The sequence below is a fragment of the Lycium ferocissimum genome, chromosome 4, assembly GCF_029784015.1.
Source record: "Lycium ferocissimum isolate CSIRO_LF1 chromosome 4, AGI_CSIRO_Lferr_CH_V1, whole genome shotgun sequence".
NCBI classification, from domain to species: Eukaryota; Viridiplantae; Streptophyta; class Magnoliopsida; order Solanales; family Solanaceae; genus Lycium; species Lycium ferocissimum.
Window position 1 is genome coordinate 54,307,383 of NC_081345.1, and position 21,596 is coordinate 54,328,978.

General features: G+C 39.1%; 1 protein-coding gene across 1 annotated transcript; it reads right to left on the bottom strand.

Annotated features, from left to right (window-relative positions):
* Positions 1-1,946: 1,946 nt before the first annotated feature.
* LOC132054197 (secreted RxLR effector protein 161-like) lies at positions 1,947-2,858 on the bottom strand. The gene is made up of 3 exons (XM_059446245.1): positions 2,792-2,858; positions 2,236-2,705; positions 1,947-2,018 (listed from the first exon to the last, which is right to left on the bottom strand). Exons 1-3 carry the CDS (start codon positions 2,856-2,858, stop codon positions 1,947-1,949), a joined length of 609 nt encoding a protein of 202 aa, XP_059302228.1.
* Between the last annotated feature and the right edge of the window lie 18,738 nt (positions 2,859-21,596).

Sequence of the window (21,596 nt, forward strand, 5' to 3'; positions counted from 1 at the left end):
TGACTATGTAAGCTTGAAGTCCGTATTAGCCTTGTCTCTTTCCTCCAATCTACTTACTCCATCAGTTGGAACATCAAGAAATGTTCCCAGCTGCTCTTTATCGAGGTTGAACTCCACTGCACCAACTTGGCAAACCAATGAGTAATCATCAGCAAACCTAAGGTTTACAAAGAAATCAACTACTTCTTTCTCATAAGCCATTGCAGGATCTTCCATCAAGTGCTCCCATTTTTTAGATTTGAGCACTTCCATTAATTCCTCTAATGCTTTGTGCCCAACAATCTCTGGGTCAATCTCTCTTCCCAGTAAAACTTTCTGCCTTTGTAGATTGTTTTGTCTTTCTTCCTCAGTTCATGCTTTCCTTTCTTTGAGGAACCAGGTCCTTCTATACTGACTCGTCTTCTTTTGAATGAACCTGCCTTCTTACTAACAACGCTTTTTCTTTTCTTAGGGGATTTTGACACCTTCTTCCCTTCTCCCGCTGCTTCTTCCTTTTCACTTTCTTTATTATTTTCTCCATCACCGCCTTCATCCATAATTCTCTCCTCAATAGCCGTGGATGTTCTTCTTCTTTTGGAGTTTTTCCTGACCAAGGTGGCTTCCTCCCCCTCTTCTTCTTTATCAGACACAACAATCACCTCTTCCTCTTCATCTCTCAACTTACTCAAATTTGCCAAATGTACTTGCCTCCACTTCTTCCCGGTAGTCTTTTCTTTGTTAACGTTAAGGCAGAGTCTAATCTTGCCTGAGACTTCTGCCTGGTGGTAAGAAGTCTTTTTTTTTTAGAAGCAGGCTTCCTATCTGCGAGATTGCTTTCTCACTTTTTCATCTGCCTAGCACCCCGTACCTCTGCCTATATATAGTTCTCAATACAACATTCATTACCTTCAGATTTAACCTTCTCAGAATGGCTAGAGGAACCAGGTTCCTCCTCTGAAGAGGCTTTCCTTTCAGGTGAGGGTTCTTTCCTAGAAACTGCGATTGTAGACACTGATTTAGAGGCAGACGCTATTTCAGAGGGACTAGGTCCCTCTTTCACCACAGTATGACCTAAACTATCCTGTTCCCCCTGAGTTGAAACACCCACTTCCTCAGTATCTATCTCCCCACTGTTACCAGATATAGTATCAGCAACATCATCTACTCTATCCTTGGCAGTTTCATCACCTGTTACCACACTTTTACCCAAATCACCAGAAACATCCACATTTTCAAGAGAAGTTAGATTATCTGAGCTTGGAGGAACTTCCCTTAAGTTCCCCCTTTCAGCTGCACATACAGTCTCCGTTTCCACTCCTTGACTTGTCACTTCCACACCATCGTCCTTCTCAGCAGTTTCCACAAACGCCTCAATATATTGAGAAGTTGTCATAGTATGAGTGCTTCCTTCTAAATTGGGTTTCTCAAAGGAAGTGGAAGTAGGTACAAACTTCTTTGGGATTTGGCTTTTACGAGTTCTAGTGGAACCAGCAGATTTTGGGGAGGACATTTTAGGGTTTTGGTCTTTGGGAAAGGAAACTGTTGGAGGTGATGAACTTGTTTATGGGTTGGTTGAAGTAAGCTATTTGGGAGAGTAATGAGAGGGATTGACTTCTGAGGCACTAGGGGATGAAGTTTCTTTGTTTGACATGGTCGATTTTGGAGCAAAGAATGTGAGAAGATATGAACGATGAAGGCTTGAATGTTGGAGTAACGTGAGAGAGAGAGAAATTTACGATTGGATTTAAAAGGTGGGTGAAGGAACCGGTTCCTATTGGCAAACAAAACGTTTCATTTAAATCGGGTTGGTTCTAAAAAATTGTAATGATTCGACTTTGGGATTTTGAAAGGGGGACGGGAACAAATGATGACATGGCACTTTGACAATTCAAAAGTATATAAGTACTGAATTGACTACTAACCTGAGTCGGAGGGACCAGGTCCCTTGACTAATTTTTTGATAAAGCTTAGGCAATAGCTCTGAAATATGCAATGGCTTCAGTGCTTGTGTTGTCCTGAGAGTGCCAATGTAAGTATACCTGTAATAGTATAAGAGTGAGTTAGATGTCTCTAAAAAACACTTTAAGCATTGTACCTTTTCTCTTGACATAGCCCATCATTGAGGGACAATTAGTTGAGCTTGATCGAAGCCCCAACTCAGTGCAATTCCTTTCAAAATGTCTTCTCATTTTCGTCTTGGTGAAGATATATAACGATCTAATTTTACGTATTGGCGTAACTTCATGTAGATCAAACCCTTCTCCCATTATCCCTTAGGAAATAATGTCTCACATCAATGTGCTTGGTTCTTTTGTGATGCACTAGATTTTTTGCCATATTAAGTGCACTGGAATTGTCATACATTAGAGGCACACAAACAGTGAAGACACCAAAATCCTCAAGTTGTTGTTTGATCCACAACAATTGAGCACAACAAGAAGCAACAGCCACATACTCAACCTCAGTAGTAGAGAGAGCCACAGAGTTCTGCATCCTTGTACCCCATGAGATCAAGCATGACCCCAGAAAATGTGCCATACCAGATGTACTTTTTTTGTCCACCAAGTAGCCAGCATAATCAACATCGGCATAACCAACCAAGTCAAAATTGTCTCCAGAGGGATAAAAGAGGACCAGGTCCTGTGAACCTTTAAGATACCTCAATATTCTTTTAGCAGCTTTCAAATAAGACTCTTTAGGACTTGATTGGAACCTAGCACATAGCCCTACACTAAACAATATCAGGCCTGCTAGCAGTTAGGTATAGCAGTGACCCAATGATACCTCTATACATAGTTTTATTCACGGGGACCTAGGGTTAAATCGTATTTAGCAATGTAGCTTCCTATAGGGGTATCAATAGGCTTTGCATTTTTCATGTCAAACCTTTTAGCGGCCTCCTTGATGTACTTTTTTGTTGACTAATCATGGTGCCCTTTTGAGATTGCTTGACTTGGCAATCTCCAAGAAGAAATTTAGCTCACCCATCATGTCTCGTTTCAAATTCGCTTCTCACATCTTAGCAAACTTTTCACATAGTGAATCAAGAGTAGCAACAAGATGATGTCATCGACATATACTTGCACATCGGCGGATTCTTCCTCTCTTCTTTAGAAACAGAGTGTTGTCAATTCTACCTCTTGTAAACCCATTTTCTAGAAGAAATTTTGACAATCTTTCATCTCATGCTCGAGGAGCCTGCTTTAAACCATAGAGAACTTTGTCAAGCTTGAAAATATGCTCAGGATGATCATGACTTTCAAAGCCAGGAGGTTGCTTGACAAAGACCTCTTCCTTTAAGTAACCATTGAGAAATGCACTTTTGACATCCATTTGGAACAATTTAAATTCCATATGGGATGCAAAAGCAATTTGAATCCTAATTGCCTCCATTCTTGCCACTGGTGAAAAAGTCTCATCATAGTCAATACCCTCTTCTTCATTATACCCTTGAACTATCAGTCTTGCCTTATTTCTGGTAGTGTTTCCAAACTCATCAAGCTTGTTGCGAAACACCCACCTAGTCCTAATCACTTTTCTGTCTGATGGTCTAGGGACCAGGTGCCATACTTTGTTCCTTTCAAATTGATGAAGCTCTTCTTGCATAACACTAATCCAATCAGCATCTTTCAATGCCTCCTTGATATTTTTGGGCTCAATTTAGGAAATAACGCAGAGTAGGCAAACATGATTCTCAATTTAGACCTGGTTTGGATGCCGGAGTCTAAGGGAGTGATTACATTATCAAGAGGGTGAGATCTTTTATGCTTCCATTTGGATACTTGAATTTCAGTACTTGAGGGACCAGGTGCCCTCACATTTGATCCATTATTTGTAACTACAGATGCATGATCTCCACTTCTTTGATCAGCACCAGGAGTGCCTGACACAACATCAACTACTCTATCTTCAGCCTCAAGTGGAGTGATTGAGGGACCGGGTACCTTGGCATCATCTGGATATTCTGCTGCATCTTCTTCATTGCTTTCCTCAACTTGATTCATCATTTCGAGCACCGTTTGTGATTTCCGGGGCTACCTCATTAGGAATTGAGAGGTCTCCATCATCTACTTCAACACTTTGTGTCCCTTTGTTTCCCAACTCATCTGTCTCATCAAAGATCATATGCACACTTTTTTCCACAATTTGAGTCCTCTTGTTGAAGATTTTACATGCCTTGCTATGAGAAGAGTACCCAAGAAAGATTCTTTCATCACTTTTAGCATCAAACTTTTCTAAGGCCTCCTTACCATTGTTGAGAATAAAGCATTTGCATCCAAAAGCCTTAAGGTAAGTTAGCTTGGGTTTCTTTCCATTTAGTAGCTCATAGGGTGTCTTTTCAAGCAAGGATCTAATCATACTCCTGTTGATCAAATAAAAAGCAATGTTGACAGCCTCCGCCCAGAAGCTTTTGGCGACACCACTTGCAATCAACATTATTCTTTCCATGTCTTCAAGTGTCCTGTTTTTTCTTTCCACAATACCATTTTGCCGAGGTGTTCTAGGAGCAGAGAAGTTGTGACTAATCCCATTTTCAACATAGAATTCATTAAAGTTTGCATTGTCAAATTCAGTGCCATGATCAGATCTTATACTTACAACTTGGTGTCCCAACTTTACTTGAATCTATTTCACAAAGGCTACAAACACAGGGAATGTTTTATCCTTCGTTCTTAGAAAGAGAGTCCAAGTAAATCTTGAAAAGTCATCAACAATCACAAAGATATACTTCTTTCCACCTCTGCTTTGAATTCTTATATGCCCACAAAGATCCATATGAAGAAGCTCAAGTGGCCTAGAGGTGCTTACTTCCTTTTCTGGTTTAAAGGAAGTCCTGGCTTGCTTTTCTTTTATGCATGCATCTCACACCTTGTGATCTTTGAACTTGACATTTGGTAGCCCACGAACTAGGTCCTTTGCTACCAGTTTGTTCAGCAGAGTAAAGCTTGCATGTCCCAGTCTCCTATGCCATAGCTCAGCATTATCATCCACTGCACCGAGACAAGTCAAGTCACCATCATCAGATGAGCCAAAATCTGTTGCATAGATGTTCTTGTAGCTTTTTGCAGTTAGTCCCACTTCTCCAGTCTTGAGATTGGTGATAGTTCACACATGAGACAAGAACTCCACTTTGTTCCCTTTGTCTGCATTTGGGACACACTTATGAATCGTAACTTAAACCCTCTATAGTAAACATTTTCAATAGCATGGGATAGTATCTTGCCAATTTTGCCAATACCAAGAATATATCCTTTCTTCCCATTACCAAAGGACACACTCCCACCTTTCAAGGTCTTGAGTGAGAGAAAATTTTCCATCCTTCCAGTCATGTGCTTTGAGCAGTCACTATCCACAAACTATTTTTGACTGATCCCTCTCACTTTAGCCTGCAAACAAATTTATTTGTTAGACTTAGGAACCCAAGCCAACTTGGGTCCCTTGTAATCATAGAATGGGTTAATACTAGATCTATTCGCCCATACATGTAGCACATATTTCATCTTTTGGGAACCAGGGTCCGCATTCTTGGGTTTGTTTTCAACATAAGCTCTGTTTTTGTGCATAGACTGAAATCTTGCTTTGCAGGAGTCTTTGTAATGACCAGTGTTGCCACCGTGGGTGCAAAGCCAATTATCAGTCACAGAAACATACTTGTTGTGAGGAATGAACGGGGTATTGGCCTTTTTATAACTAATGCACTGTCTACCATCATTACCCTTGCACATACTAGCAACCTTATTAGAGGAACAGGTCCAATGAAGAGACTTATCAAGCTCAGATTTCACACGTCTTAGATCTTCTTGAAGTTGCCTATTTTTTGTCTGGCTCAGCAGAGAGATTCATTTAGCCTTTTTGAGTTCACTTTCAAGCTTAAAATTAGTCTCACTACCTACTTGTGTTCCTTTAGAGGGGGTGTTCACCCATTTGTTCATCTGACTAATCAATAGAGCATTATACCTAGTTAACTCTTCAACTTGTTCCTTCAGATCAACAATATTAACTACCATATCATCTCTTACTTGTTCTAACCCTTCAATCTCTTCATTTAAGACATTTTTCTCATTAATAAGTCTATGATAGGTATTAATCAACACATTTGCAAGATATATTAATTTCTTTTGAGAATAATTTTTTAGATTTTTCTGAACGTCAAAGAAATTTACCTCTTGATTCTCATTGTCATCTTCATCTTTATCTTCTGACTTAGCCATGAGTGCAAATATGGACTCATACTTCGGAGGTTCATCTTCAACTGCCATCATGGAGGTGTCCCCTGTTTCTTCATCTTCAGACTCACTAGAGGAGTCTTCCCAAGCAGCTAGAGTCTGCTTTACCAAGTTATCAGCCACATCTCTTTTGTTGAACTTCTTATCAGGGACCTGGTTCCTATTCACTCCCTTGTTAGCATTCTTGTAGTGAACTTTCTTGTGAAGAGGACATTTTTTAATGTAGTGACTAGGCTTCCCACATTTGTGACATAAGTCATTCTGTTTGAAGTTCTTGCTGGAGCTTCCTATCTTGGAGAACCCACAATTTTTACGAATCATCTTATGGAACCTGTTTGTAATGTAGGCCATATCAGATTCATCACCACTTGAGTCACTTTTAGCTGCTTTAAGGACCAGGTTCTTCTCTTTTCTTGGCTCCCGTCTTTAAAGCTCCTTCTTTTTCTTCACCTCATAGGTTTTGAGATTTTCAATCAAATTATCAATAGTCATTTTCTCCAGGTCTTTGGCTTCAGTTATAGCATTAACTTTACTCTCCCAAGTGTAACGACCCGTTTGGTCGTTATTGCATTTTCGACCCTTTTGATCCTTTTCCGAGCTTGGTTAGCTCCCTTTTGACTCGAGGGGACCATTGACATGCTTTCCGAGGTGTTTGGATATGATTTGGGCGACTTTTGTGAAATTTAGCCTTAAAGCGAAATAGAGTTTATTCAAAGTTGACTTTTGGGTGAACGGACCTTTTTAAAAAATCTATCAATTTCGAAAGGTCCGAATGGTCGTTTAGAACTTGTGTGTATATCAGGTTCGGTTCCTAATATACTCGGATGCATTTTGGGACATGGGTTGGAAAGTTGAAATTGAGGTATCGGAGGGTTACTCGGTCAACGAGTCCTCCGTTGGGAATTTCAAGGCCATGAGTGCGTTCGTAGTGTGTTTTTATGTATATCTGCATATTTTGTTTGAGTTTGGGAGATTCCGGGATGGTTCCGAGGGGCGATTTCAAGTTTGGAAGACATCAGAAATATCTAGTGTCTGCTGAGTGCTTTGGCTCCAAAGCGGTAGCGCGCGTGAAAGCACGGCCAAACCATTGAAGCGGTGGCTGAACCGCTGAAGTGGTAGCACGGAAGTGTTGTCCTGCTCGCGGAAGCGGTCGACGGACGTATTTCTTATTTAAAAAGCCCTAAGTCTTTCATTCATTACCCACTCCGAAAATAGAACTTTTGGGAGCATTTCAAGGCATTTCTTGGGGGAGAATCATTGTGGTAAGTTCTTTCATCTTCATTACCATTCCTTATTCCATTAATCATTATAGGATATCTACAAAATGTGCTAGTTTCTTTAAGAACTTGTGGATTAAAAGAGAGTTTTTATGAGTTCTTCTTTGTAGGCTTGTGATCTTGATTAATTGATTGAGTTTATGTTAGATTATGATGTATCTAAGGTTGTTAATCATAAATCTTCCATTATTAGTGTCCAAAATTGGGGGGTTTTGCTTAAAATTCAAAATTGGGGGATTCCATGAGTTAAATTAGCAATTAGTTGTTGGGTTATGATCACCTAGTGCTTAATTTGATATTTTACTTTCGAATTTCCCGTTTTGACATTGTGGGCCCTGTTTCCCCAAATTCTAAGGTTGGATTTGACCTAAATTGAATGGTACCAATATTATTATCGTTCTTTATGATTTATAATCTAGATTTCGAATATGCCTAGAATTCTTTGATATTGAGGCTCAGCGGAAAGGAAAGGCTAAAGAGCGATTGTTGGTGTTTGTTGTTCGGCCATCCAGGTAGGTTATGGCTTACCCTTGGTGAGACTTGTATAGCGAAGCATATATTTAGATTATATTATCGGAGAAAGCATGTAAACCTTCGGGTGTAAAGTTGGGTTGGATATTGTCTTAGGTTGGGCCCTGTTGCGTGATTGGGGCTAGCCACCACGTTGTGTTGTGACCTTTTTGTTCTATTGTGTTGGCTTGATTCCACGTGTTGTTAGTAGATATTGGAATCTGTTGTCCATCTTATATTGAGATATTGTAGTATCTTACGGCTTGATGTAGATACGAGGATAGAGTTCTATATGACTTGTGTAGTCTTCACTGATATTATTGGCGTACCCATGTTGGTATTTGTGACACATATACTATTGGCGTACCCATGTTGGTACTTGTGACTTTGATATGTTATTGGCGTACCCATATTGGTACTTGTGACTTTGATATGTTATTGGCATACCTATGTTGGTACTTGTGACATTGATTATATTGTTGGCGTACCCATGTTGGTACTTGTGATATTGATCAGGTTATTGATGTTGGCACATGCATTGCACGCATTCTCATCCATTCATGATACAGTGTTGATACCTTGATGATACTTGATAAAACATTGTGATGAGCTGGGCTTGGTTTTTACTTGAGTGACGTGAGAGTCCGATATCCGATGTTCGTCCCGGAATCATAGATTGAGTGAATTGATACTTGATGAAAACTCTTTTTACTTGAGTGACGTGAGAGTCCGATGTTCATTTTGGAATCGTGGATTGAGTGAGTGCATGGACTCGGCGGGTCCCCTAGGGTGGTGCCGGTGAGAACCTGCGTAGGCAAAGATCCGGGATGGGTGGCACTTAGACTTCGCAAGTCACCTTGGGTTGTGCTACGGAGATGTCGATATTTCTATCCGGAGTATATGTGTACACAACATTTGCATGGCATTGCTTTGCATCCATACATTATTGAATTATATTGCATCACAACTTACTTTGAGATGATTTGGTGTTGTACTTATGATGTTGGATTCTGATTTGATGTATTGAGACTTGAAACATTTGGGATTAGATGCTCTAATTAGGCGACGACGCGTACTTGGCTTCGATTATGTTTGACTTATGCTTGTTGGTTTTCGGCCAGTCTTGCTTTATTGTCTGAATTGTGTTAGCTATGCTTAGTTGGCCGATGATACTTTTAAATTACCCGTTGCTGTCTTGATGCGATTCTTTGCATTCCTTTATGAATGCAGAGTACCAAGTTGGGACTTCCTCCGTCTCCCGTAGTTGATAGTCGCTTTCAGCATTAACATCGAGTTTCCAGGGTGTACACGAGTCATTCGCCGCCTTTAAGACTTTTTTTATTGTTATGTCTTACTTTTCTACTCTGAGACATAGACAGACTGATGTATTATTATATTCCAAACTTGTATTATTTCATTTAGATGCTTTTGTATGACTTAGACCAGACCCTGGGGGTATTTTCCTTATTCTGCACTAATTCTATCATATATTATTGTGAGACTTATGTAACTATTCTTTTCTGCTTGCTTGATTTATTTATTTATGTCCTTACTTATCGTTGGGTTGAGGGTTCACCTACCGAGGTGGGAAAGATAAGTGCCGGCACGACTTAGTCAAAATGGGTCTTGACAAGTTGGTATCAGAGCCTTACGTTACCCGATCTATAATACAAGAGAGTGTCTAGTATAGTCTCGTGGATCGGTACGATGAGCTCCGCACTCATCTGCGGCTATAAGACATTTAGGAAACTTCCAATTCTTTCATTCTCTCGTGCGACTTCATTCAAATTGGTATCTAGTCGATTCCCATTTTGGTATCCGTAACTTTTTTATCTTAATCACCCCGGAGGGAGTGGACCTGCCTTAAATTCTTATGAGAATTGTTGATCTATGACGTGTCGTGGTATGGTACGAGATGTGTTATCCTAATTCAGATGCGTGATCATGTTCAGTCACTAGGTGCGGCCTGAGGTTTCGATTGTGTGGAGTCGCGGTTAGACTCAGTTGGTGTGAGGAGTCGCGAATAGACTCAATTATTGTAAAAGTTCGTAAGAAATGGAGAGACAGTTCAGAGGGCTACAGGGTCTCCATGTTTTAACGTTGAGCTGCTCGATGATATGATTGGTTTGACTTCAGCTTCGTTAGGGCTTTATGATGGTGTGCGCGACGCTAGTGGACCAATGGCAGTCGACGATTCAGCGATAGTAGAGTATTAGACTTCGGTATGTGAGAACAAGTGTAAGTTCAGTGATGACTTCAAATATGGGCATATGCGATAAGTTAATGACTTAAGGAGTTACTGAGTGTTCACTCAGATGGGAAGAGAAGTATTTATTTTGTTTTGTGGTTTGTCGGGCTTAAATGGATGATTAGGTTAGAGGATCGAGTGGATTTGAATGTTTATTGGTTGATAGTGATAAAAGTGATTTGAAATGAAATACGAGAATTGAAGGGTTACAATTGGACATCTTGTTGTTGGGTTCAGGGAAGTAAGGGTCATAAGACTTGAGGTGAGGTAATACGGGTACTTGAGCCGTGTTGGATTGCGGGAATATTATATCATGATGTACAGTAAGGGGTATGACGGATAAGGTTGATGGGTGTCTACGAGGTTAAGGGCAGAAAGGTTGATGGGTGTCTACGAGGTTAAGGGCAGAAAGAAAGTTGTTGAAGAAAGAGTTAGTGATGTGGGAGTTTGGTTGCAGTGTACAGTGTAGAGTGGGCTTAAGAGTTTATGGATGGGTTGTATGTTCAGTTATGTCATAGACTAAATAGAGATTAGTGGTGGACTAAGGTTGGGAACCTCGTATTCATTGTGTTATTGGCTAGATCCCTCTACTAGTGGTGTTATTACTCGGCTTTATGTGCATGAATAAAAAGGGATAATCGTGCAAGTGGTTAGAGGTATTCAGAGTCGATAATTGAGGTGATTCTTCGAGAACTAGTAACATTGAGGATTTGAGTAAGGGGTTAGTAAACCCGGGTACTTAAAATGATAGAATAGACGATGATGGGTTAACTGAGTTAAGTTCGAGATACATTTCGGTAATTGAGTAAGGCAATTCTGGCAATGACGATTCAATGGGATACGTGATGATATTAGTGAGACCGTTTGTGTGGTATGCTGGATTTAGAGAGTGTTAAAGTTCGAGTTGTAAGCGTTAAGGAAACTCTAATGTGCAGAGTGTGTGCTATGATCCTATCTCCCGAATTGATTCGGCTAGCTTGCAGAACTTATGATTATGCGGTATTCGATTGAGTAGATTCGAGGATTGACTATGATATTGATGATCGCGAATTGATTAGAAATTAGGGAATTGGCAAGTCGAGAAAAGGTATAGTTGATTGTGAATCAATAAGAAAATGGTACATCTTTGGGATTTCTTGGGTCAGTATGGATTGTGGTGTCGTTTTCTAGCATATTCCAGTTGAGATGTGATTGTTGCGTGAGCTTAAGAAGGAAATCTACAGGAATGGACTATGTGATATGACAGAGTTCCGTGAGGTTCGTGATCGGCGACTAGTGAGAAGCAAATTGTAGTGAACCGACATGTTGAGGTTCATAAGAAGTGGCTAGGTGGTACAGCGTTGTATAAGTTTTGTCACGTTCTACAATGGATGAGTTAGCATGCCTTAAGAGAGAAGATTGTGGAATCCCTATCATGTGAGGACTAGAGTTATATTTTCAAGGCGAGACCCTGCTCGTCGTGATATTTTATATTGCAAGTATTATTGACTGGACAGTTTAGGTAGGCGCTTTGGCTATTAACTTGGGGATGATTGCGTGAGATTTTGAGTGGCAGTGTAAGATTGGATACTTTCGGAGAATTTACGAACATATCCAAGTGATACTATGAGAGGTTCGATGGTTATATATTACTATATGAGGCTTCAGGTTTCGCGTCGAAAAGTTCTGGGTTGTATCAAATTGCGTATCGAGTAAAGGTTAAGAAATGTGAAGATTGAAATTGTAAGGTATAGCTCTTCGGTACTAAGTTGATAACTTGGATAGGACTTGACTTGTGTAGTCGAATGTGATAGATAGGATTTGCTACGCGTAGTATGACTGTGATTGGTTTCGAAATTCGGAGTCGAGTCTAATGACTATTGGTAATATTCGAGAGTTGTGCGTCCATTAAGGTCAGCATAGTTCGAGTTAAGCGTAATGGTCTATGGTTATATTTCCAGAAGGATATTTAAAGATTCGATGTGTTTCATCTCAGATTCGGGGTATGACAGGTTTACCGATCCTTATTAGGGTTTGCTAGTGGATTGGTGATATTTTCTGAGAACAGTTACTTAGATAGAATAATGGATTGCAATGAGCTTATTACAGATTTGAGGAGGAACTGTAGTGCGAGAGGTCTAGTGATCAATTATTTGCTCAACGAGGTAACCAGTGGTATGGTTCCTACTTGGTGATTTGAAGGTTTAAGAAGATTCGAAACTGGCCAAGTTAGCTACCGGTAAGACCAATTTTTTATGGAATTACGTAGAGATCGCAGATGAATCAAGGATTCTTTCTGATAAGAGTAAGTTATGGGTTCAGAATTTTGGTATGGGTGTTCTTATGTTCTAAAGAATCGCGATATGAGAAATGACTCTAGTAAGTGCGAAGGAAAGGTTAGCGAAATCAGAGTATTTCATCGGTTTAGAATGGGTTATGGTTGTGACCATATTTTAGAGGATTGCGTTGGTTAGGAAGGTGTTTGTGGGGCCTATGGATCGCATTCAGAGTTGTAGTTTTATATATTAGAGAATTCCAGTAAAGCAATTCGTTTATTTGGGGATCAGTTGCGAGGGAAATTCGAACACAGAGATATGAGGATGGGAGCTTGAGCTAAGTTTAGAGAGTTGTGACTAGTAAATGAGCCGAGGTGCTTGGGCCTGTTTGAGACTACCCGTTGTCGGACCCTTGTTCTATAAATTAGTTTTCACCAGATCTTTTGAATGTTCATTCGGTTTTCCACGTTTATGTTTTGGGAAAGTACCGGTCTGGTGGTTTCAGCATCATTCGTTAGGATTCAATTTTGTTCGGTGAGAATCTTTCTTGCAAAAAGAAGTACGAGAAGTGGCGATATTTTCGGTTATTGTCGATTCGAGCATTCTTCCGTCCTCTCTTTCTTGTTGCTCGAGGACGAGCGATTATTTAATTGGTATCTGATGTAATGACCCGTTTGGTCGGTATTGAATTTCAACCCTTTTGACCCTTTCCTGAGCTTGGTTAGCTCACCTTTGACCCGAGGGGACCATTGACATGCTTCCCGAAGTATTTGGATATGATTTGGGTGTCTTTTGTGAAATTTGGCCTTAAAGCGAAAAAGAGGTGACTCAAAGCTGACTTTTGGGAAACGGACCTTTTTTGAAAATCCGTCGATTTCGAAAGGTCCGGATGGTCGTTTAGAACTTGTGTGTATATCTGGTTCGGTTCCCAGTGCACTCGGATGCATTTTAGGACATGGGTTGGAAAGTTGGAATACCGAGGCCTCCGTTGAGAATTTCGAGGCCACGAGAGCGTTCGTATGTTTTTATGTATATCTGCATATTTTGTTTGTGTTCGGGAGATTCTGGGATGGTTTCGAGGGTCGATTTCAAGTTTGGAAGACATCAGAAAAATCTAGTGTCTGGTGACCACTTTGGCTCCAAAGCGGCAGCACGAAAGCACGGCCGAACAGCTGAAGCAGTAGCACGGAAGCACTGGTGTGCCCGCGGAAGCGGCTGACGGACCAGATTTTTTATTTAAAAAGCCCTAAGTCTTTCATTCATTACCCAATCCGAAAATAGAACTTTTGGGAGCATTTCAAGGCATTTCTTGGGGGAGAATCATTGTGGCAAGTTCTTCCATCTCCACTACCATTCCTTATTCCATTAATCATTATAGGATATCTATAAAATGTGCTAGTTTCTTTAAAAACTTGTGGATTAAAAGAGAGTCTTTATGAGTTCTTCTTTCAAGGCTTGTGATCTTGATTAATTGATTGGGTTTATGCTAGATTATGATGTATCTAAGGTTACTAATCATATATCTTCCATTATTAGTGCCCAAAATTTGGAGTTTTGCTTCAAATTCGAAATTGGGGGATTCCATGAGTTAAATTAGCAATTAGTTGTTGGGTTATGATCACCTAGTGCTTAATTTAATATTTTGCTTCCGAATTTCCCGTTTTGACCTTGTGGGCCCTGTTTCCCCAAATTCTAGGGTTGAATTTGACCTAAATTGAATGGTAGCAATATTAGTATCGTTCTTCATGATTTCTAATCTAGATTTTGAATATGCCTCGAATTCTTTCATATTGAGGCTCAGCAGAAGGGCAAGGCTAAAAAGTGATTGTTGGTGTTTGCTGTTTGGCCATCTAGATAGGTTATGGCTTACCCTTGGTGAGAATTCATATAGCGAAGCATATATTTAGATTATATTATCGAAGAGAGCATGTAAACCTTCGGGTGTGAAGTTGGGTTGGATATTGTCTTAGGTTGGGCCCTGTTGCGTGATTGGGGCTAGCCACTGCGTTGTGTTTTGACTTGATTATTCTATTGTGTTAGCCTGATGCCACGTGTTGTTAGTAGATATTGGAATCTGTTGTCCATCTTATATTGAGATATTGTAGTATCTTACGGCTTGATGTAGATACGAGGATAGAGTTCTATATGATTTGTGTAGTCTTCACTGATATTGTTGGCATAACCATGTTGGTATCTATGACACATATATTATTGGCGTACCCATGTTGTTACTTGTGACTTTGATATGTTATTGGCGAACCCATGTTTGTACTTGTGACTTTGATATGTTATTGGCATACCTATGTTAGTACTTGTGACATTGATTATATTGTTGGCGTACCCGTATTTGAGTACGTGATATTGATCGGGTTATTGATGTTGCAATACATTGCACGCATTCTCATCCATTCATGATACAATGTTGATACCTTGATGATACTTGATAAAACACTGTGATAAGCTGGGCTTGGTTTTTACTTGAGTGATGTGAGAGTCCAATATTCGATGTTCGTCCCAGAATCATAGATTGAGTGAATTGATACTTGATGAAAACTCTTTTTACTTGAGTGACGTGAGAGTCTGATGTTTATTTTGGAATCGTGGATTGAGTGAGTGCATGGACTCCGCGGGTCCCCCAGGGTGGTGCCGGTCCCCCCGTAGGCAGAGATCCGGGGTCCCGTCTGTCTGTTGGGCAAAGATCTAGGATGGGTGGCACTTAGACTTCGCGAGTCACCTTGGGTTGTGCTACCGAGATGTCAATATTTTCGTCCGGAGTACATGTGTACACAGCGTTTGCATGGCATTGCATTGCATCCATACATTATTGCATTGCATTGCATCACGGCTTACTTTGAGATGATTTGGTATTGTACTTGTGACGTTGGATTCTGATTTGATGTATTGAGACTTGGCACATTTGGGATTAGATGCTTTACTTCGGCGACGACGTGTACTTGTCTTCGATTATGTTTGACTTATGCTTGTTGGTTTTCTGCCTATCTTGCTCTGTTGTCTGAATTGTGTTAGCTATGCTTAGTCGGCCGATGATACCTACAAGTACCGTTGCTTTGTACTGATCTGCACTTGCTGCATTCTTTTATGAATGCGAGTACCGAGGATCGGGCTTGTCGTCTCCGTCGTGATAGTCTCTTTCGGCATTAGCATCGAGTTTCGAGGTGTGCACGAGTCGTTCCGCCTTGAAGACTCATTTTATTATTATGTCTTACTTTTCTACTCTGAGACATAGATAGACTGATGTATTATTACATTCCGACTTGTATTATTTCATTTAGATGCTCTTGTATGACTTAGACCAGACCCTGGGGGTGTTTTCCTTATTCCGCACTAATTTTATCATATATTATTGTGAGACTTACGTAACTATTCTTTTCTGCTGGCTTGATTTATTTATTTATGTCCTTACTTATCGTCGGGTTGAGGGTTCGCTTACCGGGGTGGGAAAGGTAAGTGTCCGCACGACTTAGTCAAAATGGGTCGTGACACTAGGGCCCTGGTAGAACACCAAGTATTTTTTGAACTCGCTTGTTGATTGGAATGATCTCACCAAGAGAATGAAGCTTATTGATAATGGAGGTGAAATGAGTGTGCATATCCCGGATTGACTCATCATCCTTCATTCTAAATAGTTCATACTCAGTGGTGAGCACGTATTGTGGACCGCTTGACTTGAGAGGTTCCTTCATGAGCGTCAGAGAGGGCTTCCCATATTTCCTTGGCAGTTTCACAAGATGAAACACGATTGTATTCATCTGGTCCAATACCACACATTAAAATCTTCTTTGCTTTGAACCCGTTTTCAATGGCTTTTTTATCACTTTCAGTGTATTCTTTTTTGGGTTTTACCTCTAGCTTTCCTGACTTTGTATCAGTCTTTGTAGGGACAAAAGGACCGTCAAGAATGATATCCTAGAGTTCAGAATCTTTAGCCATCAAATAGTCATGCATTCTTGTTTTCCACCATCCATAATACTGTCCGTTAAACCTTGGAGGTCTCGTGGTTGACTGTCCTTCCTCGAAGTTTGGTGGAGCAGCCATAATGAGAGATCCTTTCTAGGTGTTACCCTTTTAGAAAGAACCTGCTCTGATACCAATTGATAGAAACTAAGAGTCCACCAAAACAGATAAGGGACTAGGTACCTTATCTGTTCCCTCAAGCAAAAAATAGAACGTAAATGAGACACAATATTTACGTGAAAAATTCCTTGCTCAAGGGATTAAAAATCATGACCTACACTAGTAGGATTTGCAACTTCAATAACTGAGCAACGTTTTCAGATTACAAGCCTTTTGCAACCGAGGAATTAGCCCACTAATCCCTCCCTTTACAATAACTCTATTGCAAGCACTCTCTTGAATAACTCTAGCCAAGAACCAACTGATTCAACTAACTCTAGCTGAACTTCAACTCACCATAACTAACTATAGTCAGGCTTTTACACAAAAAGTTTAATAAACCAAACACCTACAAAACACCTTCTTAAGAGAAGTGTAGGTTTACAATATTAGACCAAGAAGACAAAAGACTAAACAACCTAGGACTTAAGACATCTTCAGTCTTAGGATCTGGTCCTTGGAGTTATTTAGTCTTGATCTTGAAAGCTCAGAGAAAACAGTGGCGGTTGCTCTTTTCAACAATGAGAAGAATATATTTTCAAATGGTTGGTCAAACAAATGCCAACATGTTGTTTATATAGGGAACCAATAAGAGCATGTGAGGATCATGTGAGTGGCATGTGATATAGATAGAGACGTTGCAATGATCCTGTCTTTTGCCCGACATGCAGCTACTATTCCGCTATTGCTCTGCAAGTCGGAATAGTGCCACAGCTTTACAGCTGTCACGTTCGTACAGTGCCCTGGGGACCTGATCAAGGACATGGACCTTGGTGTATATGTTGATCATCAAAACTATGAAATGTCATAACTAATCACATAGACAATGAATGGCCTCCGAAGACATACCACAAATTTCAACGAACTTTGTACCTTAAAAATAATTATAAATTTCAATCAAGTTGAGATGCATGAAGTACAGTTGACTTATCTTGATCGTCGATAACATTGTTGTCGATTTCAACAGTTATTCTAAATGTTCATAGTTCTTATTTCTTAGATACAGACATGCTTCATATGGAAAGAATGTAAATTAAAAGTTTTTACTATTTTGTAGATAAAACAAAGAAGCAGCCCAAATATCTTTCTACTTCACAGACAGTCTTTTAAAGACCAAGGTGGTGCTAACTTAGTTTTTTTTTTTTTAAGTCTATATACATCCACTCGTTGTCAGTTTAATCATCCTGCATAAACTCCTAGGCTTATGTAGGAGGACAACATTAAAGCAGTATAGTGTAAATTCACAGGAAAAGCAATCAACCATCTCTTAAAGTGAATTAACTCCAACTATAATCAACATTTGTCATCACCTCTGCATAATAAGTAGGCGTTTGGACATGCAGTTTGAAACCATGAGATGAAACGAACGTTTGGACATGCATTTCATCTCATGGTTTCAAAACTTAAAATATAAAACCCATAAGTTTATATTTTATAAAAAAAAAAGACTCATAAGTTGATAATATTTTTAACAATTACTCCCACCAACCATATATCAACCTCATTAACTTTGGAAAAGGGTTCAAAATACACTCCAACTTTGGCCGAAATTGCTATAACACACTCCAAATTTGTGGGGGTCCTATGACCCCCGTAAACTACTTTAAAGTGGAATTGTTAGCTCCCTTAGTGATGAGGTGGCAAAGAGATTGTATGTCACTCTCTCAAAGAGAGTGAGAGAAGAAACAAAAAAGTTTAAAATTTATTTTATAAGCAGTTTTTAGAAATATCTATTTTTCTTTTTTTCATTTTCCTTTTCATATGTTTCTCTTCATTCCCTTTGTTGGGTTTCTCAACCACCACTAACAAATGAAGCATTGATGCTCTTCAACAAGTTTGCTTTCAAAGAACTCAACCTATGAGTTTTCAACAGATTAATCTCCATTGGATAGTCAAAAATCGCTGAGCACCGCCATCGCTCTCTTTACCTCCGGCGACCCCTTTGTTTCTTTGACTTCATCTCCTCTTTGTCCCTCGAAACCCAAAGAAAAAATCAAATAAACTTCGGAGTTCCAAATCTTCAGATCAATCGGGATGATGGCCGAAAATGTGTATTTGTTTTTTCAGATGATTTGCGTTTTCTATTGATTTGAATTTCTCAACGGAGTTTCTGCTAATTTAGTCTTAAAGGGAGTTTTTGAGATGTTTTTGTTGGATTTTAATGTGAGATCCTCTAGGTTGTAAAGGTCTAAATTGAGAGATTGGGTGTTAATGGTGAAAGAAGGTATAGAAAGAGTAGAGAAATAAAGAAGAAGTAGGGAAAATTCTGAAGAAAAAAAAAATTTAATGGTTAATACAGTGTCAAGCGCGTGTATTTCACCCCTGGACATAAATTTGGTTTTGACTTTTTAAGAAGGTAATAATTCCACTTTAAAATAGTTCGGGCGGGTCATAGGACCCCCGCAAAGTTGAAGTGTGTTATAGCAATTTCGGCCACAGTTGAAGTGTGTTTTGAACCCTTTTCCCCATTAGCTTCCACCAACCTTTATTTATGTCTACCATGTGAGAGGATTATATTAAAAAGTAGTTACATTACTATTCATGTTAAATTTTTGTCATGTACTACGTTAATACTCCACATAATTTTTTCGTAACTGCTATCCGCTTTAGGAGCCGTTTGGACATGGTTTGAAATCATGATATTTCAAACCATGATTTCAAACCATGTCCAAACAGCTCCTAAAGCGGATAGCAGTTATGAAAAAAATTACGTGGAGTATTAACGTAGTACATGACAAAAAATTTGGTATTAGCATCTAATGCTTTGACATTTTCCCTTTAATTAATTATCCACCTCTATAACATAACATAGTAGTAGATGCACTTAGAACTGTTGATTTACGCCATTGTAAATAACTGATTAGGTTTACGACAAAAATCGATCACTTATGCAATTTGAGTACCTCTGCAAGATAGAAGGTTGTCCATTTTTCTTTTGTTTCCAAACATATGATTGCCAAGTGTTTTTTGAATTTCTTTTGTTCAAGTCGAAATTTTGTAACCTTAACATTTAATTTGTTGTTAAATATACAGGTCTATACAGTAGAATATGGAATATAAAGCACAACCAATTTTATGTTATAACTTAAGCATATAGAACAAAAATAGTCCAGAACTTGCCTCTAACAGTCGAAGTATTTTCCCGCTTTCTTCACCTTGAGCAAATTTGACTTTCAAAAGCCTGTTAAATCGAAATAATAAATATAAAATTAAACAAAGGAATGCACAACTTCGCATCGTTGACGGAAGTTCAATTTACTCACTAATAGCAATAGAGAAACAATAGAAATTCTTACCAAATAGTTAAGTTGTTTCACGCATATCACCGAACAACGACAGTGAATTCATCTGGTGTTAGGCCTTTAGCTTGTAGATCAAGGGCAAGCTTCAAAGTTTCTTGGACTTGACCTAACTTGCTGCATCCATCAACTTAGGAATCGTATATGCGAGTATTTGGTCTGAGATTCTTTAGAGACATTTCCTCAATTAACCTCCTCGCATTTTCTAAAAGACCTTCTTTTGATAAAGTGTTAATGGGTATACCGTATGTGATTTCTGAAGGAACTATATTATTCTTTTCTAATGAATCAAATAACCGAAAAGCTTCAATGATACACCCTGGATCATAAAATTAAGGCCACAGAACGGTTCAGACACATCCTATGTAATTTCCAAAAACACAGGTTCCCTGCTAGCCAAAATTACTTTTTTTTTCTTCCTGATTACTAATTAAAAGTTGTCCCCTATTCTAGGGGTGGGCATAAACACCGAAAACCAAAAAATCGGACCGAACCGAATTAATTCAGTTTTTTTGGTTTTGGTTTTTCAGTGTTTCGGTCTGGTTTCGATTTTTTTTTAATAAAAAATTCGGTGTTCAGTTCCGGTTCACCGGTTCTTCGGTATTTCGGTTAAACCGAAAATTTACTACATATTTTCTTTTTTAAAACCACTCAGATCACTCATCCCACTCCACTCTCTCAGGCCCAAATTAAGCTACTGATTTTGTTTAAGGCTGCTGCTACTGCTACTGCTACTGCATACTTTTGCTGCTACTGCCTACTCTTGAGCTTCGCTTATACGAGAAAAAACCCAGATGCACAAGGAAAAATGGCAATTTGAAGTAATGTTACTGCTACTGTTAACACTCCTTTAATGCTAAAATATTACTTCTACTATGTCATGTAATATTGAGAACTAGTTGCCATAGATTGGTCATTTTCCATGATCATTCACACCTTCAAATATTCAGAACCTGTTAAACTCTGTACATGTCAGCATACTATTTCTTCATCTCCATTTTGGAGAGTATTCTTAGTTCTTTCAGTAGACATGATCTCCAACTTTACAGCATCTTTCGTTCATGACCAAAGGATGACATACTTGCACTAGAGTTGTTCTGTGTAAGTCATCATGTGGCAATAGCCTACCTTTGTTTCCTTGTCCAATATTGTCTTATGCCAGTTGAAAAATGTCAATATATTGCAGTTGTTTAGATCTCTTATAAGTTCATGTGAAAATTGAATTCCGATTAATTGAAATAAATTTCTTTTGAATTAAAAAAACATAAAATAGCTCATTTTTAATTAAAAAGAATGTCCATTTTACAAGCAGAAAACCGAATTAGAAAAACCGAGACCGAACCGAATCGAACTTCAAAAAACCGAACCGAACCGAATTAATTCGGTGCGGTGTTCGGTGTCTACTTTCAAAAAATCAAAACCGAAAAACCCAACTGAAGTTTGAAAAAACCGAACCGAAAAACCGAACGCTCACCCCTACCCTGTTCTTTGAGTGAATTTCGTGCCTTTTACTTTTTCAAGATTTTCGGTAGATTAGTATTTTTTTTTTTTTTTTTTTTTGCAACGAGATGATATTTCTAGTCGATTCAGAAGTGGACTAACTAAATGATGACATACCTTCCAGTGATATGGTTTTTTCAGTCAAGAACATGAAGGTCAGGATCCAG